Source organism: Taeniopygia guttata, chromosome 8, assembly GCF_048771995.1.
Source record: "Taeniopygia guttata chromosome 8, bTaeGut7.mat, whole genome shotgun sequence".
NCBI classification, from domain to species: domain Eukaryota; kingdom Metazoa; phylum Chordata; class Aves; order Passeriformes; family Estrildidae; genus Taeniopygia; species Taeniopygia guttata.
In genome coordinates this window covers 18,096,293-18,123,907 of record NC_133033.1, presented here as the reverse complement: position 1 = coordinate 18,123,907, position 27,615 = coordinate 18,096,293, and the positions used below count along the sequence as shown (strand labels likewise).

The following is a 27,615-nucleotide window of genomic DNA, read 5'->3' as shown; positions in this document are numbered from 1 at the left end:
TATAATACTCAAGTGCTCCATGAAAGGTGCAAAATGTTAATTTAGAAAGGTATCTGCATGTAGGTGTACATATATTTCTAAATATGTGTAAAATACACTTGTTTTAGGTTGTATGGTTCTTTCAACTGCTGTGTAGTCACCTTGTTTATGAGTGGCTGCATTTTTCTGTTTGGATCCCAGGATTATTTGTACATGTGTAATTAAGATGGTACATGTCTACAGAGTCAAGTTCACTTTTCCTTTCCATAACAAGAGTGGACATTGGACCAGGCATTGGAGGACATAGATTTGCTGACCTCAGTATTATGAGGTACCTGCCTCCTTTGGGTAAGGGAAGCTCGTGGAGAGGGTTGCACATTGCACAAAAGCACTAAAATCATGTGGGCATGAAAGCAGCAGCAACAAAAAAATCCTAGTTGGATAGCTAAGTGGATATATGTGGATCTCAGATGAGCCTTAAGTTGAGTGGGCAGTCTGCCCAAATCCTCTCTGATTTCCCAGAGTGGTACTACTGGTCTGCCAGATGAGAAAGACAATGAACACTTTTTCCCAGTGCTCCTGTTTGGAACGAGACCTTCCATTTTAATTTCATCTTTGAGAAAAATGGCCAATTTAATATGGGTTTCATACACTTCTAGTCTACGAGTATCACTGTGCTCTGCATAAACAAATACTAATATCCAAGAAGGGTCTTGTTCTGTTTCCAGCTCTTCAGTATTCAAATTGAGGACTACATGAAAATTATCTTTAATGTTTATGTATATAGACATATGCAAAATAAACTTTCTGAAGTGTTTTGAAATTATGACAAAGCCCATGAACTTTCTCTACTTCTTCTTTACACTTATTTTAGATTTTGAATGAGATAATGAGCTGATAGTAGTTTGCCATTATTCAGTATATAGAGTGGTAGTCTAAGAATTTTATTTACTTGTGATTGCACATAAAATCCATAAAGAATTCAATTCAGTTAATGTTTTGCTTATTTGGTTAATGTACTCCAAATGTTTTATTTATTACTATATTTTAATGCAGCTGCAAAGCTGAAGTAAACAATAAAAATCCATTAGTTTTTTGAATTGGAGCTTATAAATGGACAAACTATTGCTTGCTTACCTTTAATGTGTATATGATAAATTAATTGGATATTTTATGTAGTAACTTGGCAGAAAAAAATAGCTACATACCTATAATACCAGGTTGTTTAAGTAAAAGGATTGCTATTTTGTTAAACAAAGCTCAATTTGTTTTTAATATATAATCACTAAGAAAAATCTGGATCTGAATCATGAGTAAAGTTTCATCTAGAATTTTAAAGGACCTTTTTTGGACTGTTTTTTTTGCTATGAGGGGATAAATATTTGAGGAGCAGGAAGTGGTGTAGCTGAGTGCTGACACTGGTAGGCTTTTCATAGGTGGTGAAACCAGGATGTGGACTGCTACAGTAAGCATTCCTCTAGGAAAGTAGGGTAGACTAGCCTTGAGGAGTCTTAAACTTAAGCAAACAATAACGATAGCCCTGCACCATTAAATTATAAGGTAACTTTGAGAAGTGTGGCAGAAATACAAACTCAGTTATTAATATCAAATTAGATATTAATAAATTACTAAAATAAGGTTTAATGAGTTCTTTGGTTTAAAAAGGGCAAATTTCAAAAAGCAGCAGACATCAGCTGGCAGGAATTCTCTTCCTGCTGAATGTGTTCATTCTGTGTACAGGCATTCATTGTTATCATCAAGAGAGATAATCAGAATTGATGAAACTGGGAGACTGAAGATGATCTAAACATGTGGTCTCTGCATTTTATTGATTGCATACCAGCAAAATATTTTTGAACATACATCCCCTCTATTTGTATATTTATACATGTATTGTCACTATACTAATATTTTACATGCATTATTAAAAAACCACACCAGAATGGATTTTTTTTTAAAAAAAAGACGATAAAGATGAAATACAAGTCTACTTAATTTTTTTAAAAAATAATTTATTTATTGCACAGAAAATATTTTCTTCCCACATTGATATGGCTTGTCTTATGCATAGTCTGCTTTGGAGATCATTGATCTGGACCATCTTTCTAGCTTAGAGCAGGGTCAAGCAGAGCAGGTTGCTGAGGGCTGTGTCCAACAAAGTTTTTTCATATCTTCCAGGATGGATGTTTCACGGACTGTCTAGGCAAATATCCTCACATTAAACAACAGCAAAACTCAAAGAAAAAGCTGCCAACACCTTCCCCCCCAGCTTTTTTTTTTTTTTCCCCCAACAGAATTCCACTTCAGCTTTTGCCTGTTTTTTTGCCCTTTTGCTGAGGACAATTGCTAAGCACAATCCGGCTCTGTTGTCTTTATTTCCTCCCATCAGATATTTATACATTTTGATAAGATTTCCCCCCGAGCCTGCTCTGCTCTACGTGTCTCCAGGTCCGTCAGTCTCACCTCGTGTGACAGACACTCCAGTCCCTTCATCACCTCAGTGCCCCTTTGCTGGGCTCCCTCCTGTACATCCCTGTTTCCCTTGGCCTGGGGGACCCCGCACAGGATGCAGCACTCCAGAGCAGAACTGGGCAGCAGAGAAGAATCTCCACTCTCAACCTGCAAGTAATGCTGTACCTGACACAGCCCCAGGTGCTGCTGGCCTTTGCTGCAAGGAGTGGCTCATGGTTCATCTTGTCCTTCAGGACCCCCAGGCCTTTCCTGCAAAGCTGATTTCCAGCTGGTTGTTTGCAGCCCGTACTGGTGCCTGGGGTTGTTCCTCCCCAGGGGCAGGATTTCATGGTGGGTTGGTTTGGTTGGTTTTTGTTTGTTTGTTTTTAATGTGGTTTCTGTAGGCCTATTCCTCCAAACTATCAACAGCAACCCAACCCTTTGGAGTGTCACCACTCGGTGGTAGAGTGCTTTTGAACACTGTATATATGTTACTGTGTGTTTTGGACCTGTGTCTAGTGTACATTTCATGAGCCTGGTGTCAGACAAATGAAGCCATAGCATTTCAAACCAAACTTTTTCTGAGTCTAGTGTTGCAATTGCTTACTTACCAAGTGAATTGGTAAGCCACCATGGTGGGTTAAGGCAGTGAGCAATCAGCAAGGCTGGTGAGGTGTTAATACGTAAATGGGTCCTACTTGTAGGCGGATATGGAGATGGTCTGTCTTGTGAACACTGAGTATGTGTGAAAGCTTTGCAAGTCAAAATTAAAGCTGAGTATTTTTGTGTAGTCTTCTTGTTATTAAAGGAAAATTGAAACATAATCATTTGTACTTTGAAATGGGAAAGTTTGCTTATCTGTTTAAATCAGTATAAAAGATACCAAAGTTCATTTAGAATTTTCTTTTGCATTCATATATTTGCATATGGTTTTAGATAATATTAACAAGGGAGTGAAGCTTCAACTGTGATTTCCAGCTTGCTAGAAACAGTTTCTGTTAATGATGATATTCACTGTTGTCTTGACAACTGTGCAAGCTGGGGTTAGTAATAATCAGGCTTCTTTAATATGGTCTAGACTCTCAGATGTATTTGACAAATAGTTTCTATGACTGGGCAAAACCCAAGAAAATTGCAGTGTAAGAAGCTCCAAGGTTTCACAAGTATTCATTAGTTTGCAGAGTAAAAGCTGGAAATTTCAACACAAACAAAACAAGTCTGCAGTGTAAACTACAAAATATGTAGTAACCAATTTGTTAGGGCTTTGGCCTGGGATCTGGCAAATGTGGGTTCATATTTAGGTTTTGAGTCAGGCAACTTGGTTTTCCCATTTTAAAAAGCATCATAGAGCTCTAAACTTAGAGAAACATAGACATGAAGAATAAGGGATAAGGACAATGAAAATGTCATGTTAAATGTGTTTTTTGTTTCCTGTATTGTTCTTAAACTGTTCTGAGAGATAGGACCAATCTCAGGTAGATAGAAAGGGAAGGTGAATTAAGAGCAGTAAAGGCTTCTGAGTTTCCTGATTCAAGTCCCAGAGCTTGTTCAAAGAAATCCTTCTGGGGAGGTGGAAGCCTTTGAAGTGAATTCCAGTATTCCAAAGTTCTGTACTTCAGTAAAGCCTTCAATACTTTACAGCATTCTCCTGGCAAAGCTGGCAGCCCATGGCTTGGACAGATGCACCCTTTGGTGGGTTAAAAACTGGCTGCACAGCCGGGCCCAGAGCATTGGGGAATGCTGCTGCATCCAGCAGGCAGGTGGATATCTTTATAGATGATCTGGTCAAGGGGATAAAGTGCACCCCCAGTAAATTTGCAAAAGACTCCTGGGTTGGATGGGAGCATTGATCTGCTGGAGGACAGGAAGGCTCTGCAGAGGGATCTGGCCAGGCTGGATTGGTGAGCTGAGGTCAATGGAGTGAGGTTCACTATCAGGGAGTGACGGATCCTGCACTTGGGTCGCAACAACCCCTGCGGTCCTGCTGGCTTGGGAAGAGTGTCTGGAAAGCTGCACAGTGGAAAAGGACCTGAGGCGCTGGTTGGCAGTAGCTGAACATGAGCCAGCGTGTGCCCAGGGCGCCAGGAAGGCCAGGGCCGTGGTGGCTGTATCAGGAGCAGTGTGGGCAGCAGGAGCAGGGCAGTGATTGTGCCCCTGGACTCGGCACTGCTGAGGCCACACCAGGAGAGCTGTGCCCAGCTCTGGGCCCATCACCTCAGGGCAGACACTGAGGGGCTGCAGCCAGGCCGGGGAGGGGCAGCGGAGCTGGGGAAGGGCTGGAGAGCGAGGCCAGTGAGGAGCGGCTGAGGCAGCTGGGCTCAGTCTGGGCAGGAGGCGGCTCAGGGGAGAATCTGCCGTTCTCTACAACTGCCCACAAGGAGGGTTTAGCAAGATGGGGTCGGCCTCTTCTCCCAGGCAGACAGAGACAGCACAAGAGGGCATGGCCTCAAGCTGTGCCAGGGAGGGTTCAGGCTGGACATCAGCAGGAATTTTTATCACTGAAAGGGTTGTAAGCATTAGAACAGGATGCTCAGGGAGGTGGTGGAGTCACTGTCCCTGGAAGTGTTTTAAGAAACAACTGGATGTGGCACTTAGTGCTGTGGTTCAGTTGACAAGGTGGTGTTTGGTCAAAGGTTGGCCTTAGTGATCTCAGGGATGTTATCCAAACTTAAGTCTAGTGGCTACTTTCATAGCATCATTGTGTTAATGTATTTATTTGGTACTGAGGGAGTAAGTCCAAGTTTCTCTTCTACTTTTTTCTATATTTACATTTATCTCCAGTGCAATCACTTGAATGGTGCTTTGGGCATGCTTTTTGGGGAAAGCAAGTGACTGCTTCTTATGTATTTAACAAAAATGTTGTGCTGCTTCCAAACTGCAACAACACTTTGCATCTTGGGTGACCTGCTCATGTTCCTCTGATACATCTATCTCAGCATCAGGAAGCAAACGCCCTTTACCATGGAGGACATATTAATTAGGTAAGCTACTGACCAGATTATTGATTCAGACCCTTATTTAGAGTGCATTTGGCTTAGAGATATTCCCTAAAAAAATTAGTTGCAGAGGTGTTCTCAGAGTGAAAACAAAAAGCAAAAAAGCAACCAAAAAAACCCCACCCAAAAAACCCCACAAAAAAAATCCCATACAGCTGTGGAGTTTAGGGAATATTTAACTTGCTCCCCTTGGAATTTATTTTCTATATATGCATCTTCACAATTTTATAAATTCACCATATTATTAATGGCTTATGGAGATGAGGAGATGCTGCAAAATGCTCTTGTTTCTAGTCATGTTTGGTATTGCATAGAAATGCACGTAGAATGTTAAAACACTTGAGAACTTTTAATAGTACTTCCATTATGAAAACCCATGTGGCTAATATGAGTTTAATTTTGAGTGCCATTTTGAAATCACAACTTCACTATCATTCTTAGTTTACATTACAGATCAAACAGATTGCCAACATCACTTGCACTGACGAAGCATTAGCCGTATGCTTTTGCAGTGCAAGGCTGCCCTGGATAAGGATAGCTATGACTAACCAAGCTGCTTATGTGCTAGAAGCTGTTTAGTGGCATTAACAAGGCACTGTTAAGCTGTGCCCATGCAATTTTACCATGCTCTTTGGTGGCTAACTAACTTCTGAGTCACCCACTAGCCACCCTTTGTAAGCCTGAGATGAATTGCTCAGATCTGGCCACGGTGGAATAATTTCTGTCTATAGATAGATGCTGCAGAGCTCTAACACCAAGCATATATAGGAACCCATTACATTAATGTAATTATTTTTGGGATAATTATTAGAACTAGCATTGTCTTTGTTATTTCTATGGAGAATTAACTTCATCATTCATTTTGCAATTAAAAAGAAAAAGGTTCTGATATGTGTCACTCACTGAAAAATTTGTGAAACTAGTGATAATGCTTAATTTTTGCACTAAAGAATGTAACTGCATTGCCTTATATATTTTTTTCAAGTATAAATCAAGAAAATTATAAAGTACCTTGTTTTGGGCTCTATTGTGATAGACTGTTCTGTTGAATATCAGCTTCATAATACTTTCCCAAAAATTTTAAGACTGAAATGAATTTCCAAGTTTTTCAGCTGATTGCTGCACATCCCTTGTTCAAAGTATTGTATTTAATTTCTTATTTTTAATTTATGAATTATATAATTTTTTTGGTCCAGTGACAGGCTGGTTTATTTAGATGTTACAGGCGAAGAGATCAAGATAAGTTAGATTGTTTTCCTTTGAATGCTCCTTTAGTCACGTAGCCAGGATAAACTGATGAATACAACTTTCACTCATGATGTTTCTGAATGGCAAATATGAAACAATACTCTTTTTTCTTTTTTTTTTTTTTGCTATTCCAATTGGCAATGTAGATTTGCAGTTACTTTACATCAGAGGTTTGAATTATGCCCCATAGTGTATAAAACCCATACATGGATATAGAAAAAAAGCATTGTGAGCAAAATAGCAAAATAAATAATATTAACAGATTTGGAAACTAAATTATAATTGCTCCTTTTGTTGATATACTGAAATGTGCTTTAGAAAACGCCTTATATGAACATTTTTAATAAACTCTTGTATGTTTCTCATATGCTCTTTTATATGTATTACTGTGACCAAAATATGCTTTGGTCTGTTCTGAGTATGGTAAATACATTGTTTCTGTATTTGTCTGTAGTATTCCTAAGAAATATTTCAGAGGGGAGAGGAAAAAAACACCTACTTTGTGTCACTTCCACTAAGGAGAGCCTGCTTTTGGTTTTGAACAATTTAGTTTTATGATTTAAAGAAAAGAATTGGATAATAGTCAAAATTTGGTTTTTAACAAACTGCAGGAGATGTTGTCTGATGTTGGTAGTGAAAGAGATTTTGAAAACCACTGTGACAGATGGCTTACCACAAAGACTCCAAAGGTGGCGTGCAGGGGGTGCAGCATCGTACTTTTCAGTGACTAACAGCCACTCCTGCAAACACAGTAGAAAATTACACTACAGAATTTGGAGTTCACTCCATGGGTTCCCTCTTTGTTGTTTTTTAAAATGTGAAGTTTGAAAATATTTCTGAAATGTGTTCTTTGCTACCACAAGCGTTCAGGAAAATGTGTTCTGGATTGCCAAAGAGACAATGTGTACAATATGGACTAGCAGTTTATACATTTCAAAAAGGTTTTGGTTCGTGACATATAAATTTTTAAAAAAAATGCAGTTATGAGTGAAGAAATTTTTCTGGTGGTTTTGCTATGAGCCATGGCTTTTTGTAGATTATTTATGCTTGATTTTATGTTGCAGGGTTTTGGATTGTTTAGGTAGAAGGTTGCATTTTATCATTTTAAACCAATACTGCAAGTTGGGGATGTTTACAGAAGCTGAGTGTGTTGCATCTTTGGCAAAGAAGTCAGATGTTTTAGTGGAAGATGTTGAAGCTCATGCTGTTCTATTTAGAAGTCATTTGTTCAATCTGTAGCCAGCCTACTGAGAGTACCACATTCCACATGTATTTAACAAAGGCCATTTCCTACAGTTTTGTCTACAGTCAGAAACCAGTCTGTCTTTAAAGATGCTGTTTTACATAGATCTGCACTTATTTCTTTTGAGACATTCACTGTAGTTCTCAAAAGCTTGAAAAAGTGTAATCCTTTTTCCTCCTTTGTGTTGTTCCCGGACTTTCTGTTGCCATGAGTGTCTTTGAGCACATTCTCTTCGGAGTTCAGCATACAAAGCAAACCTAAGGGTTTGAGGAAAAAATACAATCTTCATTGGAAATTGCATTATTAGGTAGTGTGTCCTTCCACTGTATGTTCATTGTTGCCAGGTAATCATTATCTTTTCTGATTATGGTGGTGTGCTGATTTGGGTGGGGTACAGTTTGCTTTCTTCACAGCAGCTGCTCTGGGGCTGTATTTTGGATTTGTGCTGAAAACAGTGTTGATAACACAGGGATGTTTTAGCTAATTCTGAGCAGCACTTGGACAGAGTCAAACCTTTCCTGTTCCTTACTCTACCCCTCTGCAAGGATGCTGGGAGTGCAAAAGGAGTTGGGAGGGGACACAGCCAGGCCAGCTGACCCCAACTGACTAAACTGCTTTTATCTCAACCCATAAAGTTTCACTTCTACCATTCTGATTCTCTTCCTCATTCCATCAGGAGGATGTGAATGAGTGGCTTGGTGAGGCTTAGTTGCTGGCTGGGGTTAAACCATGACATCTGTTTAGAACCCCTTGGTTATAATGACTATTATTAGCTACTGCTACTTTACTTTTTTTGCTGTCTCTTAAGAGTTCTAGCTTTATATTATACTGGCTGCTGCAGTTTTTGGATGTAAGAGCAAACATCCATTTTCCTAGAAGTGTTTTGTATGTTGGGGTGAGGGTGTTTCAGAGATTAAACTCTGGGTCCAGCTGTGCCCTAAGATATTTACCTTCCATCAAAATTAATCTGTCCTTCCCCTGTAGACTTCTGAATTTAAATCCTGTTTATTTACTTGAGGCTGTTTGGGAGACCAAGAAAAGATTATCTAAATTTAATATTCTGATGGAATCAACTTGTTTATTGAAAGTAAGACTGTAAAATGTATTGGACTTTTTTCAGTGAGACAGTTGTTAAGATACGCTGGAATCAGTACCGTACATTTAACTAATTGAATATGAAATATAACAGAAAGAGTTTCCCATCCTTACTTCTTCAGAACAAAGATTCCTACTTTACATAGGAATCTGTTTCATTGGAGCTTGCTGTTGAAAAGTTGATGGGCAGCCATTTAAGCCCCAGACCACTTTAGATTTTTCACGACACCATCCAGAAGCTTTCACTGCTAGTGCCTAAGGCAAGGCTACTAAATCTCAAGGCATCTAGAGCTGAGGATCTCGGGCAACAATTTGTACAAAGAAGCTGCTTACAGAGTGAGACAAACATAAGAGTTGTCGTAGAGAATAAAGGAACAAACTATTCTTGATAACATCTCCTGCCATCTTGAATGCCCGGGACTGCATATCTGGGGTGTGCTTTGTAAGGTGCACACAGTACTGGCAGTGGCAAGGTTCTCTGTGGAGCAGGCATTTGTAGAAGGCTTCAATTTGTATGTATGTAGTGTATATAGGTTGTTCAGCATTTAGTTCTGGTTTGGTCCAATGCCAAAAATTAAGGTGATTTGTGGTTTTTGTGATTTGTTGGTTGTTTTGTTTTGGGGGGTTTTTTGTCTCCAGGAAGAAAAAGAAAAAAAGGTCTTTTCTGTAAAATAAGTCCTGAACTGTTCTAAATATTACCATAGAATTGCACCCATTCAAATGAATTTTAATAGTTGATCTCTACATGGAATGGAATGTAATGGAAATAATTATAATGTGATTTCCATCAGAATGCTTACAAGACTTGACTTATAATCTGATATCATTACAATACAATAATCTTTTAAAACAAATAAATTATTTTAAAATAATAGGACTACTTTTTAAAGTCCTATTTTTAAGAGGATTTAATATTTCTACTATTGCCACATTAAAAATTAGGGATTGCTATTACTATATATAGTACTTTTTAAATTTAATAAAGTCATTACGGCTGCTATCTTTATAAAGACTATTACATTTATTACTACTATCAAATAGTAGTGTTTCATGGTACTGATTAATGCCACAAATACTTTTCTTAATACTATTTTGCCTATTGAAGATTTTTCCACATTTCTGGTCATTAATTAGTATTAACCAAGCATTTCCTTTGTTACTGTTTATGTGTCAAATGAAGAAAAATATTTTAAAATTTACATCTGACAGTATTACCAAAAAGACAAGAAAACACTCTCTGAGGAGTGTTTTAAAATAGAAAAAAAAATTATAAAATAATTTTTCCCTTTATCGTACCTGATATATCTTCCTGATTGAGCAAAAGTGGCTTTCCTAATGCCTCTTCTTGCTTATCTGTGTATTTCTAATGAAGAGAGGATGCACTTGAGCACATGCAGAGCAGTTTCTGTTCCCTGGGAGCTACAGTGGCTTGCTTGTCTCATGGCTGGCTGTTACATGTTGATCTGTGCCTCACAGTATCCACCCCTCAGTCTTCCCTTTGCAAATTTACTTGCATGGCAACTGCTGGTGCTGTTAACCCTCTTCTGTCCTGAAGGATATTCCCTTGTGGCTTCTCAGATTAAATATTTAATTGGGGTGGAAATTGTTCTTCTTGTGATTAAAGAACTATACGGAGCTGTTTAAAAATACTTTAACGTGAATGGTTCTATATTTACAAGAGATTCTGGCTCCACTGAGCGTGTTCCACTGAAGAGAGCTGTGGCAGCACGGCTGGGAGCCGCTGGCCGTGTGGCTGCAGTAGTCTGAACAGAAGATGTTTCTTGAGTGCATCTTTCAGCCTGTGCTGAGATGCAGCTGCACAACGAGCAGAGTGTGGCATGGCTTCTCCCTGGGTAGGTAGAGGAGCACCGATGGCTCCTGTGTGGAGCCATTTGTTCAGTCATGGCCTGCCTGTAAGGTGCTCCGTGTCACCTCCTGGCTGCCGGTACCAGCTGTGTGAGTGCCAGGCAGGAATGCTCCCCTGGAGGCAGGTGAGCTTCCATGCTGGCCCTGGCACGGCTGGCACAGGGAGCTGGCACAGGGAGGCTGGGGGACACACATGTCCATGGCGTTTCCTCAAGCCTACAGGACTAGGTTAGAAGTGAGCTGAAATAAGCATTTTTCAGGAAGTGTTATGTCAGATTTAACACTGGTTGTTTTGTTGTAGAAACCCTTTGCTTTAGGGCCACACTGCTCATAGACACAGTCATTTTCAGGTATCTTCTGCAATTAGTGATGTAGCCATTCTAGGGACATATCCTTCTGTAGGCAGAATCATAGGGAAAGGCTGGTTATCACCTCAGAGGATAGAGACCCACTCTTCACCCAATTGCAGATGAAATCCCTGATTTTCCTTTTATACTACAGGGAGGCATTTAACCAGCAGGGGCTATACAGAATGTTTTTTTTTCCCTTTTTCTTAGTTGAAATAGATCTGTTTCAGTAAGTGTAAAACTCCCCGCTTCTATGATCAAGTTGTATTCTTTTATTCTATTTGGGTACATTGGGTGAATGAAGACTTTACCTCTAATTTGGAAAGGTCTGAGTAATCTTCTTGCTATTGGCAGTGCTAACTACTCTTTCTACTGCTAGTATAACAATGTCATAATACATAAAATTTATTGTGTTTTAAAACTAAAAATGAAAACAGAGCCTTAAAATGTAAATTCTCTTAATATTTTCTCTTCTATCATACTCATTTAATTCTTGATGTAAAACAATAATTCATTGCTTTTGTGCTGGGAGCACGAAGCCACAAGTTGATAATGGTAACTCAATGTTTGTAATATAAAGTGCTGTTCCTGTAGTGTGGTCCAATTACACAATAGTAAAGCAGGGATGTAACACAGCAATGCTGCTTTCCTATTTGTTTCAGTAAGTTTAGCACAGCGGGAAATGTGGCATTCTTCCAAGGTAATGCGTCAAGCTTACAGTTGGATGGAAGTGCAAAAGAAATTATTCCAAGACTTCATGTACCAGCTAATAACTCTCACTGAATGTATGTGACAATTGTCATGTGAAATGTATTTGATGTCATTTCGCTGCAAGGATTTTACATTTTAATTTTGGGATATTATGGTATTCTAGAGATATTTGAAAAAGTTTCTCTGTAGGTGCTACATTTACGGCATTGTAGTTTTAGTAATCAAATGCAATTTCTGTCTGGTTAGAGAGCATGTACACCCTTTTAAAAAAATCCTGCTCTATCTTCTGAAATCAGAAAGAAGTACTCCATTAATTAGTTCAAATTATGTACATTGTTTCTCCAAAAATGTCCTATTTTTTGAGGAAGAATATATCTAAAACAAAAATCTTAACTGAAAATATATGCAAGATAGCAACAGAATGTCTCCTTTCTTTTTGAAGTGTAGAAAGTAATAATGTATCAGCCATTTGGCAGCTGGGAGAAACCAGAACTGTCGAGGCATCTTTTTTGGTAGTCATTTTGCTGTAGAGACCTGGGGGTTGGATAGGAATCAGAATTTTTGCAGTTTGTCTTATTCTTCACTAGTTTTCACATTGCTTTAAAGCCATTCCCCAAGTCAGTAAATATCACTGTTGCACTGTGGTGTCAACCCACTGCGACTGTCTTAAAGGTACACTGATAGTCTTTAAAGCTTTGAACAGTCCTCAGCAAAATATATTCATTTAAAATACCATGGCAGTGGCTTTATAAACAGTTTTGTGGTATATCTTTTCATGTTTCAAATGTGGTGAGGAGCAGCCACTGCTTATGGTGCATTAGCAAATAGTTCACGGTTAAGGAGTTATTCTTTAGCCTCACTAAAAGTCTTGGAACAGAGGGTGTCAGTGCATACTAAAAACAGTATTGGGTTTTCTTTTTGTGAACCACAGAGAGATCAGAGTTCATCAGTTAGTTCCAAACAGGCTATTGAATGCTATCATAGGTAAAAATACCAGCTGTACTGCACCTGGTTTGATTTTATGATTATAAAAGTAAAATTCCTCCATCTCAGGCTTTTTTATTTTTTTTTTTTTTAATCCCCAGTCCTCATTTTTCAGTCAGCATTCTTAGAAGGGTATCTGACACCTCTTGCTCACATTTTCTCTGTGGTAGTAAGTTTGGGCATACAATAAAGATAATAATTACTACTAGTGTTTAAAGCTTTCCGAAAGTCTTTAGTTACATACATGCATACACCTTTCTTGAAGCATTTCTGAATGCCTTTGGCAGCATTGATCTAGCCAGTGAACAGTTCGTTGTCATTGGCAGTATTTGTTGTTCCAGAGGGTGTGTTTGTTCCAGCTGGTGGGAGTTGTTTCAACGCTGACATGTGAAAAGTGCCTAAAAAAAAATAAAGAACAGAGGAGATACGCAGGGGTTAATCAGCCAACCATCAGCCTTGGCCCATGCTCCTGCAGGCAGAAATAGTATCAGGTTTGGGGGAAAAAAAAAAAAATTACTGAGCTAGCTGAGCTTGAAGACCTGAACAGGTCCAGCAAAGCAAACTGCAGACAATTAACAGGGCTGAAATTGAGGATTGATCACTACTGATATCCCATAATAATTCCTACTAGCATCAAGAGCACCAACAAATTCTCCATGCAGTTAATATGGTGAGCTTGCTGCCTACAAATGTGTGTTGTGGATGTTGTCAGCATTTAAGGGTCCTTGTGCATGAGGATTGCCTCACGCAGTGGGGAGTGAAAGAAGAGCGTGTTGAGTGGACGAGGGTACATGCTGATTTGGCAAAGGATATAGAATGAATTCCTGGGTCAATAGTGATAATGATCAGAGTGCCTTTCTGATGAATAATTAAGTATGGGGTGGTCAAAATTTTCCTCTCAGTAGTGACATAATTTGGCATAGTAAGTGCCAATATTTAATGAAGAATACACGTTTGGGATTGTCCAAGCTGGTTTTAGGCTCTTACAGCTGCTTTCATAGCTTTGAAAGCTCTATTTAGGATTGTAAAAAAAAAAAAACAAACCCAAACCAAGCCCCCTCCCCACATTTGAACATCACCTGTCAGGGGTTTTGGGGACAGCAATAACAAAAAGAGGATCAGTCAAAGATAAAGATCAAAACCACAGAGTGACAAAACATGCTTGTCCCTGGATATCCACGATCAGAGTATCTGTTCAACACCTTGCTTTGCTTTGATGACTAGTGCTGACACTGAGATGGTGATGCTTTTTCAGTAACAAAACTCCAGCTGAACCACTGAGTCAGTATATGCAACATGCTGTGATTTTTTTTTCACCTATTTCCTTGCAGACAAACAAACATACAGTGAGAGAACAAGTCATTACAGTATGCATTTTGAATGCTACAGGCAGTCCTGAATTAAAAATAAAAGATGAAATCTAAGTTCTATGAAAATAAATAACATCTTTCTTTAATCCAAAGCCTCATACCTACTGCTATACAAAGCAGAATGACTGGAAAGTTAAAACTTGGTATTTTGTTTATTGTTATGAATCACTCATTAATTCCCTTGCTAAATTTCATAATTTAATGTTTTTCAGACCTTCAATTATTGTGGCACTGAATTTTCACCAGTAAATTTGTAATTATTTCTGTGCATTGTGTGGCAGTGTTGTCTTTTTTATTTAGTGTGTAACTCCTTTTTGGCAGGAGTAGTGCAAAATAATTTTGAGTGTTTGGAGGTGAAAGGACTGTACCACTCGGATGAAGTGAGGATTATTTCTGAAAGCATAACCTACACTGTTGTTGCTGTCTTAAATATGTCTTAGTGCTTTATTTGCTTTTATATTTAAAATAACAGTTTGATGGTTAACATTGGAAATTACTACAAGAAGGGAAAGGAAACTTCCAGCTTTTTTATACCGCATCTTGGTTGCAGTGGGAACAATGGGTCAGTGGCACTAAGTATAGTTGGATAGTTTGCTCATTTTCCTCCAGTGGATGGATAACAATCAGTTAATACCTTTAACTCTTTATTTATTTTTATATTAAAAAAATATAAGGAAAAAAAGCAGTGGGGAGGATTTTTTCTCATCATCATCTCTGATTGCCATGTTATTTTTATGTACGGGGAAGATTCTTTTGGTATAATCAATCTGCTGCTACCCATTTTACTGCCAAGCATTCCTTCTCTATGGTAGCGTAATGTTACCTAGGGAACAGCTTAAAGCTGACACATACAGTGGTGCCACAAATTAATTTCACAGTTATCAGGATATAGGGTGATAACAACAACATGAGCTACTGTGAAATTACCATTGTTCCTCTTGAGTTACAGTGTAATTATTACTTTTGTGGCAACTATGAAAATAACTCATGTCACTACTGTAGGATGGGATGTGCATTCCTTTCTCTGATTCAGTATTTTGTGCTTCAGAGACATCTTTATGTGCTATAAACTAGAGCTCTGCTTTGAATTAAAAGGTACATATGGTTATATCTTCACAAAAAAGAAAGATGAAAAAGAGAAAAGCAATACTTAAGAGACTAAAAACCAAAATCCATTGCAATCTGTCCATTATCACCTGGAATCAGATCTGCAAATACGTGATAATTTAATAAAATAACAACCACACTGTTATTCTTTCATTATTTCCAGAATGAGAGTTGGAACTTTCCTTCAAAAAGGGAGCTTTGAATTAGTTCTATTATGGGATATTTGAATTACTTCTATTATGGGATATTTTCAGGTTTCTTTGCTGCTGTTTTGGTTTGGTAAAAGGGACAGTTGAAGAGATGTTTGATTACATTTATTCTTATTGACAAGTAGGGGAAAAAAATTTGTAGAGCAAGATGAAGGCGTTGTTTCCAGTATATAAGATGGAATGTATCCTTGGCCCTGGACATTAGACACTGGTTAAAACAAACCAGCTGCTGAGGGTTAGTGAGGGCAGAAGACCAGGTCCCATTGTGTGGTGAAGCTGGCACAGGTGCTCCTTGTAGTGCTTGCTTAGAACCAGAAAGAAGTAAGCCTGCTTCGGGGGCTACAGGGCAGCTTATGTGTTTTCAGAAAGGTAAGATCTGTCAGGTGGTTTTGATTTTCTTTTTCTACCCATAGGCTGAGATTTTAAAAAATTCCTATGGAGAGCTTGGATGTGCAGCTTGCAATTATGTATGGATGGATCACCATAAGAAGCTTTCAAGATTTTTATTCTAGATAAGTGGCTAATGACCAGATTTTCAAAATTGCTGAGAATTCAAGGGCTTTTAATATTTAAAAAAATTAAAGAAAGAATATTTTTGAGATGTGCCATTTAGAAAAACATCACAGCTACTATTGCATGTAAAGAGTGAACAAATGAAACTTGATTAAATAGGTCCATAATTGTCCAAGAGAAAATCTATATGTGTAAGATAACTCACTATTATAAAAATTGAGAGCAAGACAAATTTCTCTGAAGGACAAAATTCCAATGACGGGCAAGTTTTTTTTCTTTTTTTAGGGTTTAGTGAAACTTCATTGACAAATAATTGTAATGGAGTGATACCCTCTGATTTCCCCACCACTCCCCAATTTAAACTCAGTTTATATTTTTAGTATATAAAAATGAAATTGTAGAAAGCATTCTTTCATTTTAGTTATGACTTTTCAGATATTATTTTGCAAAATAATGTTTTTAAATAATTTTGAAGTATTGTTTTAAATTGCAAGTAGCTTCCAAAAGGACTCTGTTTCTTCAGTTCTTGTTTCACTGCATGAACAGGAATACAGAACAGCTTGACAAGCCCATTTCTGTGAAGGAATAAATATGAACAACATTCTGAAGGAGCTGTCTGTGTCCATGAGCATTTCTAAAATGTCTGTCTGTACTGTATCATCAAGATTTGAGCTGCAATAGTCGGGGTGTTTTTCAGTAGTTTGATAGTTTGATAGTCTTAAGTCTGTCTATAGAAAGCAATGTTCTGTTTCTTTCTTGTTCTGGATTTTTTTTTTTTTTTTAAATTTTTTTTTTGTTGGGTCAATACAATCTGCTTAGGTTTTGCACTGATGGAATATAGCAGTACCATAAAACCTCTGCAACTGATGATCTGGGGGGAAGCAATCACAAGATAAATAAACCTTATGTTATGGCTCATTTATTATCCATGTGATGAATAATGGTGGAAAAGTGTGTGGTAATTAATTGACTGACTTCATGGAAAGACTCCTGTTTATCATATGGTTGTTGCTCTTTCTAGTGGTTTGCTGACAAGTATATTTATTGCAGTATGAGAAGGTCACTAATTAATATGGATATTATAAGGCTTAGTGATAATACTCTGAAAAATCTGATTGTTTAAAAATTCTCTCTCTGTCCTCCATTCAGTTTTTTCAGTTCTATGCATTGACGAACTAAGTCAAGATTTGATGCCCAGGAGCAGTAATCTTTAACCCATATAAATTACATTTGAAAGAAACACCTTGAGCTTAGCAAGAGTTTCTGGAAGATCTGGTGCAATCCTTGCATGCTTTGTTAGGAGTCAGCCTTGTGGAAGCAAGTCATAAAGGTTTAGAGCCACCAAAGGTGCTCATTGTCCCAGTTTTGGAAGGATTTGGGGATCAGGGTGGTTAGTTGTGGTACTGTGGGGAGCTTCTGCTGGAGCCATGAGTGACCCAGAAGTAGAAGTTCATTAGAAAAATCAAATGTATTTTGTGTACCTGATGACCCAGACACTGTTTAGGATAAGTGTTATATATTGACAGGTTTTTAAATGTAAGTAAATAAAATAAAGTTGTTGAGGTTTTTGGTGGCTTTTTTGTTGTGGTTTTTTTTTTTTTTTTTTTTTTTTTAAGAGTGTAATTTTAAACCATATGATGGGCTCTTGTCCAATGTAACTATGACCTACCACCACAATTTCTTGCATAAAAATCTCCCATGTTTTCAAGTTAAGAGGATGATCTCAGGTGGTTGTTTTAATAGATTTCTTCCCCCTCATCCATGATGACCAATTTCAGATATCCTAATAGGGAGATAGGAGTGGGCTTTTTTTTTTGGTGTTAATCAGTTAACCTTGTCCCTTTCAATTCCTTTTTAAAGGTTTTTTTTTTCTCCAGGTTACTTTTTAATAGTTCCCCTATGTGTCCCACTAGCACTTCCCTAGTGAAGAGGGACTGAGCCAAGTCGTGTACTGTGTAATCTTTCTTCCTTTGCTTATGGAATAGCTGTAGGGAAGGTGGTAGCTTTCCAGGCTGATCTTATACTTTCTTCTTAAATCTCTGTGTAATTGATGAGTGGTCAAAGTTTTCAGCAGAAGCCGCCTGAGAGCTGAGGTCTGGCCCTGACTGCCAGGGAAGCAGATTAGGATGTGGTAGTTTACAAAGGGTCAAACCCAACATAATAACTGAGTCACTCTGCTGCTGCATGGTCAGTTTAAGCCTCTGAAGTCAGGTCTATAAGCAGAGTCCCGGGAAGGTCCTTTGACAGGTTCTCATGACCCCTGTCACACACAGGCAGCCTAATCTGAACTGGAAATAGAACCTGAGCTATAGTATGCACTGTAAGTGCAGATAAGTGGATGTGGTATTGGAATGGCCATGTGTAAAGGTGAGTAAAATCTTTTTTCAGGAGTGTTGCTGGAAAGGGCATCAGAGGATAAGGTACCTGTTGTTTTTATGTTCTCAGAACTGGCACCACTTTTTACTTCACACTGTGACTTTATCCTGGGAAAAAAATGAACTGTATGAGAATGGCAGAAGTCCTTAGCAATGTTTCACTTGATGATAGGTGAGCCTTTAATGTGAAATTTGCATGCCTCTTCCTGTTCGTCACAAGTGCTGACACTGAGAGCACCTTGGCCATATCCTTAGTTGAAAAAGCTTTCCTTGGAAGTTCCATCTTCTGGAAAAGACTTAAAATGGCTTGACTGAGATTGTGGCTCTTTACCAAATTGAAAACTGTGGACTTCTTGTTTCAAAATAATAAACCTACAATTTCTTTATGCAGGGCCACTGAAAATTAACAATTATCATCTGTGCTCTGAAGAATATAAATAGTTCCTCCAGGGAAAAGTGCATAAATCAATGCCAAATCTCACAAAATTAAAAAAACAAATAACCTATTTCATTTTGGCAGGGTTGATAATGTTCTGATCCTGGGCTTCAGGGCCAATGTATTTTTCTAGGTCTACATAGAAAGATGTTCATGTCATTCTGCCTCTACATTAAATAAAAAGCTGGATTAGCTCTCCTATGTTGTCTGTAATGAGTTCCAACTGGAGTACTATCCCTCCATCCTTGGCAGCCTGGGCAGCTTTTCAGTGGAAAATTTTCTCTTTTTCAGAAAGCAAGATTTTTAACCTCTTCCTTGCTCAGAAAGGTACAGACATTGTAACATTAGAGATTACCTTAAAAACTGCATTGAAGTTTTGAGATTTATGGACATTAGTATATTTTATGCTTAGCCAGAAGAGTCCTTCACATTCTGACATGTCTTATTTCTTGTTTGGAGAATCAACTTCCAGTTTTTCTCTTTGTTATAAGATAGAAGTTCTGGCATCCTTTGCATCAAAACTAAAGCCTGATACTAAGAGTTGTCTCATACCAGCTACTTCTTTATGATACAAATTTTTTTATCTCTCTCTCTGCCCTGCAATTACTCTGCTCAGTAGTCCTTCTTAATGTTTTTTCTCACTGAAATACTAAAGCCTGCAAGAAGTTAGTTTACGATGAAATTATTTGCCTGCTCAGTTCATCTCTGACCAAGGCAACAAGTTCAGTGGTAATGAAGTTTTAACTGAAAGCAATATATGGCATTGTATATCAAACAATGCCAAATAGGTAAAACTGTATTAGAGCAGAAATGTGATCTATACCAGCTTCCTTAGGAGATTATATGGGATTAAGGAATTCCTTGGAAAAGAATGAACTCTTTTCATTGTTCTTACTAAGATCTGTGACATGCTTGCTTTGTCTTTCTATTTTGTCAATTTTCTGATTCCCATAGTGGATAAATCCGATCTGGCACATCAGTGTGCTGCTTTACAGCTATGAATTCCTTCCCTCAGCACACATGGAAGACTCAGCAAAGTCCTGAGCACTTTGGCCAACACTGAGAAAGCTCTTGCATTTAATTTTAAATGAAGCCAATTTCTTACGCTTAAACTTGAACATGAGCTTCAGTGCGTGCATAACATAGAGCCACAGTGCTTGTGTTGGTAAAGGTAATATCTGTGCTGTATGTTGTATTTATGTTGGCTCATGGAAACAGACTCAAGCCCTAGGAATTGAGCTGTTGCTTCTTTTGAGATGATGCCCTGCCACGTGGCCAGTGACCTGCCCTGAAGCAGCTCATTTGCTGGAAGTTCTCAATGGATCAATCCCGACTTTCATCCAGAGACTACCTTCTAAGAACACTAATACTCCTGTAACACCATGGATAGTCATGATCTTGTGTGAGTACATTTCTGTGAGGAGTAGAATTAATAATTAATGCATGTTCCCTCTGTGTAAAACAGGATAATCTCTGACAGATGGTGATTTTTAACAAGAACATTGCAGCAATTCAGCATGAAAAGCATGTTTTTTCTGTGTCTCAAAACTAAAAGATGCTTTCATGGAAGTATGTAAAACCTGCATGGCTTTCTTGTACTATGTTACTAGTTTGGATTATAGATACACTGAATTTTTGTGAGGGTATAATAATAGTGGAGGTAGTGTGATTTTGTCAAATTTCATGGCATTAAAAAATGTCTGAATACCTCCTGTCAGTTGTGCTTATATGTAGGTGAACAGCTGAGTGAGAAAGCAAATGACTACTAATAGTAGCAACTTATTAAAAAAGTCTGTCAAAATATTTTTTATCATTTTTACTATTATGGGTAATATAAACATACAACAGTTGGGGGTTTTTTATATGCCTTCTATAGTGTTGTTGAGGAAATAAGATATTTAATCAGTTCTTAATCTTTTTGTGCTATGAAATGCTCCCCAGAGATTTGGAGGTCAAGCTGGGCACCCATCAGTAGAGTCAAGCTGTGCTGGTCTCCAAGGGAAGATCATCTGTCTCTTTGTGAAAGCTGCAGAGATGTGTATTAATGAATGATGGAATGGTTGATTTGCTGTCAGGTGCTTGTCCAACATCAGCATCAGGCTGATGTACTAGAAAGACTGCCTGCTATGCTATAAACATGTTGTATATTTAGATTTTCTCATTGTATGTAAAGAAATGTTAGAAAAAAACATGCACCATTGCATACTTCAGATGGATGGATGTCATTGCTTAAATGAAGGCTTTGAATCACAAATGTATGTGCAAGTAGCTATTTTCTTCCATTTGTAAAGTACTCAGCTAACTATTTCTCAGAATGAGTAATGTACCATATATAGCACCAAAACAGTGTCTATAGTGCTCCATATAATTCTAAGCAGAAATAGATATGTTTATTGAATACAGCATCTAGTTTGCATCCTTGGAAGTATCCATTTGGACCGTCTTTCTCTGGAAATGGGATTTTTGAAATGCTGCACATCTGTTCCACAAAATATATCTATTTTCCAAGTTTATTGAACAGTATATAGTATTTTTCAAAGAAATGAACTGAATATTTAATCAGTTTCTATATTGAGGAGGCTAAGAACATGTGAGAATATCTTTTAGATGACCAGGTCAGGTAAAGTACCTGGTAGTTATGAGACAGTGGAGGGAAATTATTAAAGTCACTTAGATGTTGCCACTTTACCTTCCTAAAGCCCAAGAGCACCTAAAAGCTGCCGGAGTACTTAGGCTGCACTTCCATAAAAGAGCTTCTCAACACTGAACTCTGTAGTAGGTTTCCAAATAGGCTCTTCCTGTTCCACATTGATTCAGTCCCTCCAGGTTAACTAAGCCAAATGTACAGAGGGAGCTTAGAAACTCTCTGATACCTATAACTAATAGGTTAGAGGTTTACCAAGTGTTTCACGTGTTAAATATGTGAGTTCACATCCCTGCTTTTCTTGATTTTTGAATAAGTGCCTGAATTTAGAACTTTCACAGCTTAGGGCTCAAATATAAGTTGTCTGATAATAGTTGCTGTGAAGTTGTTTTGATTTTTTTTCTATTTTCAGATGGAAAAGCAGAGCTTAAATTTAGTCCCTCATAATCAAGTGCATAGTGGTAACCTTTGGTAAAGGGAAGGAATGGCTCTGGTTTGTCTCTGACCCTGTCAGATACTTAGCAGCTAGCATCTTGGCTGTTTTTTTGAGAGTCTCTTACATATATCCCTATCTACTCTGTCCATTCATTTAGTGTGTGTTAGGAGCCTGAATATCCGAGTTGAGTTGAAGAAGTCAGCTTTAGTTAACTTTGGGTCTTCAAAGCTTAAGTCTTGCCTTTGAAGATGAAACAGCAGTCAAAAATACTGCTTCAGTACTTGCATTTTGAATTCATGGAGAAGGAATAGCACGTGCCTGATAGACACAAAATAAAAGCTAATTCTCTGAATGAGAGGTTACACTGCTGAATGTAAGATTTAGAAGGTAGGATATTTTAAAATATCCCTAAAGTTTTGGAATGGTGAGAAGAGCAAATCTTACTTCTGTATCTTCAAGCCTGAACCACTGAACAGGGTCACCCAAGAGCAAAGGTAATTCCAATGTGTGTGGAAATGCAAGTAGGTTTATTGCAATTCCCAAGATAACTGTTATCGTTCTAGTCCTGTTTGTGTTGAGGTGAATTAGAAACAGCTCAAGAGGATGGCTGGGTTCAGTTTAAACTTCAAAGCTCCTTAGATTGTATCCACAAGTATTTCTCACCATTCACATCTCTCTGTTTTGTATATCAAAGCCTTTGTTTTTCACAAGTGTAAGCAAATGGGAGAGCATAATCACAGAGAGTCTAAGAGCTGTGTTAAAAATTACATATCTGTCAGGAACCCTCAAGAATCTCCCTGCCTTGGGCATATTTCAGCTCTTTCTCTTCTTGATTTAATAATTTGATTAAAAATCTTCAGATGAGAGTGGATCAATAAAAGGGTGTCTGCCTGGGTAACTGACTTTGTCTCTTGTTATAAATGAGATTTAGTTTTGTATTCTCTGAGTTTTGAATGCACTAATCTTCTAACACCTTGTTTTATATTATAGTTTCAGTATTAGCATAAGTAATCAAAATAATACTTGGCCCTGGACCATGGGAGAGAGATTTTATGATAGGAGCCATCCCAATGTTATCTCTGTTTTAGACTGCTGTGGAGACTTGAAGCAGTGTAAGGAATGACTTTGAGCCGTGTATGCAGCTTTCCACTCTGCTGTCACTGGGATGAGGCTCTGTAAGGCCTGATGGTTGCTTTAGGAGTATGTGTTATTAGTGTCGAGTATGTGTGCTGTATGGATGTGCTGAGTAAGTGATCATCTCACTGCCTCTACTGGACAGAGGCTGGAAGTGGAGTCTGCACTGAGAGTAAGAACTGTAGTAGACAGATCCAGAAATACTCTGTATAGCAGAGCCATGAGTGAAAGGGAAATAGTGCAGTAAAGCAGTGTTCAAAAAGGGAGAGGTATGCCTGTCCCCTCCACGTGAGGCAAGTATGATAATGTGGTACTGGACAAATAATGGTGGGATGTACAAATTCACTAATCTGTAAAATATATTGTCCTCTTAGTTTGCGTATCACTCCATTGAGATCAATGGGTGGTTGACTGTAATGGACTGACAATTGTCAGCTTTACCTATGTTTACAGACTGAGATAAAGAAAAGAAGTTGATCTTGTCTGCCAAATAAGTTTCGTAAGTGTGTTTTACGTCTGGAAGACTGCTCACACCTTCCAGAAAATCTTTTAAAATTCGTAACGTCTATAGAGTTTTGTGGAACAGTAGTCTGAAATCTGGCTTCTTTTTCCTGTAGAAATAAGTTGACTTGTAAGAGTATAAAAAGTTTTGAAGTTCTGAGTTATGTTAGTACATGGCATTAGTATTGCATTTTTTAGTATTTAAGTTATTGTAGCACAGTGGAAATGCTCAGATAGTATTTCTGTAGAGTCAGGAAGAGCCTAATAGCAGTTTATTCCAAGAACAAGGAAGATTATTCTTTCTGCACTGATTTGCAGCAAGATTATGAAATATTATGAGACTTGCTAGGCTATGCTGTTATTGCAGTGGATCTGGGAGACATATTGAAGTTACCAGCCTTACACTCTGTTTTTATTTCATAGCATTCTGGTACTGTGAAGTTGAGGGAAACTTGAGTACTTCTTCACTTTTTCTAACTCCAGATGTTCCTGAGCATGTTGCTGATGAAAATACCTCTCTCATGAATGTATGCTGGGGTGCTAGGGCTTTGGAAAGGATTTGAATAAATAGCAAATGAAAACCTAGGAGTGATGATATTGCTTTGTACCTTTTATGCCATTGCAGTGTAGTTTGTTGATATTAGTGTTTATTTCCATGCAGATGAATTGGATGGGAATTTAACCTGGAAAAATTATCATTATCAATAGTATACAATTGCAAAAGAAATCCTAATGAATACATGTCCAATATTTTAAGCTTTTGCTTATTTTTTTGTGATCGTCATGTGGCATGGTACGGCCTTCACATTGGAAGGGCTGGAGTACTTTTTACTGATCCTGCTGCATTTACAGCTCTATAACTCATTCTGGGGAAGTTTGTGATGTTCATCTTGAAACTGGGATGTGCATTCAAAGAGGAATAAACTGTTGGTTCTTTGTTCCAAGATTGGACTGGTGAAGCATGAACAGTTTTCTGTAGTGTCCAGTATATCTCTATTGGGTTCTTACACTAATGTTTTCTCATTAGTGCCTACCTTTTTGCTTACAGTTAGTAGACCCACTGAAAAGAGAAGTAATGAAAATAATTTCATGTGTAGTAAATATTTTTCAGCTTTTTGGTTGCGGTTTTAAACAACAGTCCTGTTAAAATTTATGTGTTTAAATCAAAGATATTGCACTGTTGTAAGTTGCAATGTCACCATGAATGGTATGATTTTGTTAGTGGTATATCGGCCACATGAAAAAATTGCCAAATCAAGTTCTATACCTGTGTGACAAAATTAAAAGCTTTAAGTACATCTCACTAATGAATTCTGATATTTTTATCATATGGTAAGTCTGTTCTCAGTACAGATTTCCTAGTGTTGTTTATAGACTGTATTTAATAAGAGGGAGTGTGGATTTGTACAAAGCTGCTGTCTGGTGCAAGTCAGAATATGCCTCCTCCTGAGTAGACAGCTGCTGCAGTAATGTCAAGAAGACTCCATGTTACCTTCCCTGTGGCTTCTCCAGGTGCTACAATGCCTGAAGGAGGTGAAACTGTTACAGATGTTAGCATCTGCAGCAGAATATGGCTCTGTTGATTAAAACTTGAATAGTCTAACTACGTTAGCAGGAATTAACCCAAAGTGCACTATGGAAATAACACTTCATGTTACCAATAGCTTCGTTCTTCCTCCTCCTCCCTCTGTGTTGTAAAATAAATTATGTGTTTCTTCTGCTGGCAGGAACTCTTGAGGGTTTTTTTTTTTTTTTTAAATATTTCAAACTATTGAATGCAGTCATACTTCAAAAAGTAAGAATATTTGGATTGAACTATTTTGCACTAAAATTAGCTATACATTTTGGAACTACAGCATTCACTTTACAATCCTGATACATATAATTTAAAACTAAATACAATAAATGAATTTGTAAGCTGTAACTTGCCTGCTGTATGGACATTACAGTGGATGTATGGTCCACTCCTCTGTGAGTACACATAGTGTTCATTTTAGAAGATCTAGAAAACATCTCTTTACTCAGTGTTGTAAGTGATGTGTGTTTTCTGTACTCTGGCACAAAGTCACATGCTACTTAGCATAGCAGTGAGTGAAGCAGCAAAATTTGGTTCTGGAAAAACGGCTGAAGAAGGATGAATCTTATGTGTAAGTGACCTAGAAATGCAGGTCTAGCTATGACAGGGTAGGATGCAGGTGAAGTTTGTGAGGACTGGCTGTGTGAGCATGTGGGCAATTCCTTCCCCATCTAAGATGTACGAAGGATATGGAAAGTATGTACAGTTGGAGGTAAATAGCTGTCCAGCTTCCAGATTCTTTCTGGTAGCATTTTGTGTTATAGGTATTTCCAGGCAAGCCTAGTTTTAGGTTTTAAGAGAACTACTTTTGGGAGGAACTTTTCTTAAGTCTCTTCATGTACTGAGAGTTACAGAGTCCTACTCTGTCTGCATCTTCTGTTAACTGGCAGCAACTTTCATTTCATATATCTAACTGTGACTTATATCCAGGCATATTCTTGTTTTTGTATTTCCTTGTTTCTTGTTCTTGATAATGGTTCTTGATAAATGCTTAGTGTTGAAATCTGTATATTACCTACTCATTTCTGGAAAGGGGAATTACTGCCTTGAGGATGTGCCTACATGCCATTTACCAGTATAAGTGTTTGCCTGGTTTTGGACAGCATTTAAGATGTGCATGTACCTATTTTAGAGAGAATTATAAGGACCAGTGATTTTTAGCTAGCTGGTAGGGTGATGCTGCTCTTCTGAATGTGGCAGTGCTGTTGTGCTGGGCAGTCAAGGTAGGGGATCATCGTTCAGGTGAAAAACTGCTCATGTGATTCCTGGGTCTGCTGTGGCTTGGATCTGCTAACCTTGAGAGCATCCTAGAAACATCCTCTGCATCACCAGGCTTTTTCTGGGGGAGGGGAAAGCTGGCAAGAACTTTCTGTTGTGTTCATTCTTCGAATTTTTTTGTTTACACTAGGATTGATACTTTAAAAGGTGAGAAAAAATTCAAAGGAAAGGTAGGCTGCATTATGTATTATAGATCAAAACAATGTGTTGGTTTGTGGGGTGGTTTTTTTTTGTCTGTTTTTTTTCAACCAGGCTATTAGTCAAAGTTTTAGTTTATAATGTAGCTGCTGATTTTAGGAACAGTTCAAAAGCTCTGAAAATTTAGCTTCTTGCATCTCGTCTGCACTACATATAATGTCTTGTAATTTGAGGCTTCCCTACAGCAGAAGCCTCACACTACTCCTCATAACGACATTCTTGGAGATTTTACCTTGTCTTAGTGCAAAGTTTTATTAAAACACAGACTTTGCAGCTTGCTAGGTACTGCAAGTTGGAAACACCCGCTGTCACCTAGCTTGGCTGCCTGTAGGCTTGAAGTACTTTGGAAATTGTAGCACTAAAAGGCAACTGTCAGAAGGGACTAATGGTTAGAGGCAGGAGGGCTTCTTCTCTGGAGTTAAGTTGCCTTTTGGCAGTGTGGCTCTGTCAGGAAGATGTGTTTAACATGCTGGCTAAAAATAGGGGAACTCTGAGGCCTATCATCCCTGAGCCTCTCTTAATACCACAGATGGTTTAATTTAGAGATTGCTAAAGTATTTTGAGGGAATTTAAGTCTCATTAGTTGGAAGGGTCTTGTTTCCTACTAACAAATTTCCTTTTATTGAATAACTTTGGAGTCATTCAATAGAACTATTAGGTCCCATAGTCAAACTTCAGTTTCACTGTATGCATCAGACAAATGGATGCTTTATGTGACATGTGAGAGTGGAGGTTTCCTTCAGAATAGGGTTTTTTTTTTTTTTTTTTCCAAAGTTGTTTATTTACTGACTGCAGCCTTGGGATGGCACTAATGTTTTTGTTAGCTACTGATTTATGTCAGCCCCAATCCAAATAAAACATTTGATTTATGCATTCTATTTTAAACAGATGTGCACATGTTTGTTCCCTTCAGACATA

The 27,615-nt window shown here is 38.0% G+C and overlaps 1 protein-coding gene and 1 long non-coding RNA gene across 17 annotated transcripts in view; one reads left to right on the top strand and one right to left on the bottom strand.

The window, feature by feature from the left end:
* Positions 1–27,615, top strand: part of DPYD (dihydropyrimidine dehydrogenase) — a 438,624-nt gene that overhangs the window by 110,139 nt on the left and 300,870 nt on the right. The window contains exon 1 of one of the 16 annotated variants that reach the window (XM_072932825.1): positions 20,298–20,332. The exons of the other annotated variants lie outside the window; for them this stretch is intronic. Within the exon in view, the coding sequence (XP_072788926.1) occupies positions 20,313–20,332 (20 nt within the window). The 5' untranslated portion in view covers positions 20,298–20,312. Of the gene's footprint in view, positions 1–20,297; positions 20,333–27,615 lie in introns of those variants that run through there. 16 annotated transcript variants of the gene reach the window in all.
* LOC116808654 (uncharacterized) lies at positions 378–10,881 on the bottom strand. Its single transcript, XR_012057158.1, has 3 exons — positions 10,309–10,881; positions 7,348–7,414; positions 378–2,178 (listed from the first exon to the last, which is right to left on the bottom strand). It is a non-coding gene; the product is annotated as an uncharacterized lncRNA (long non-coding RNA).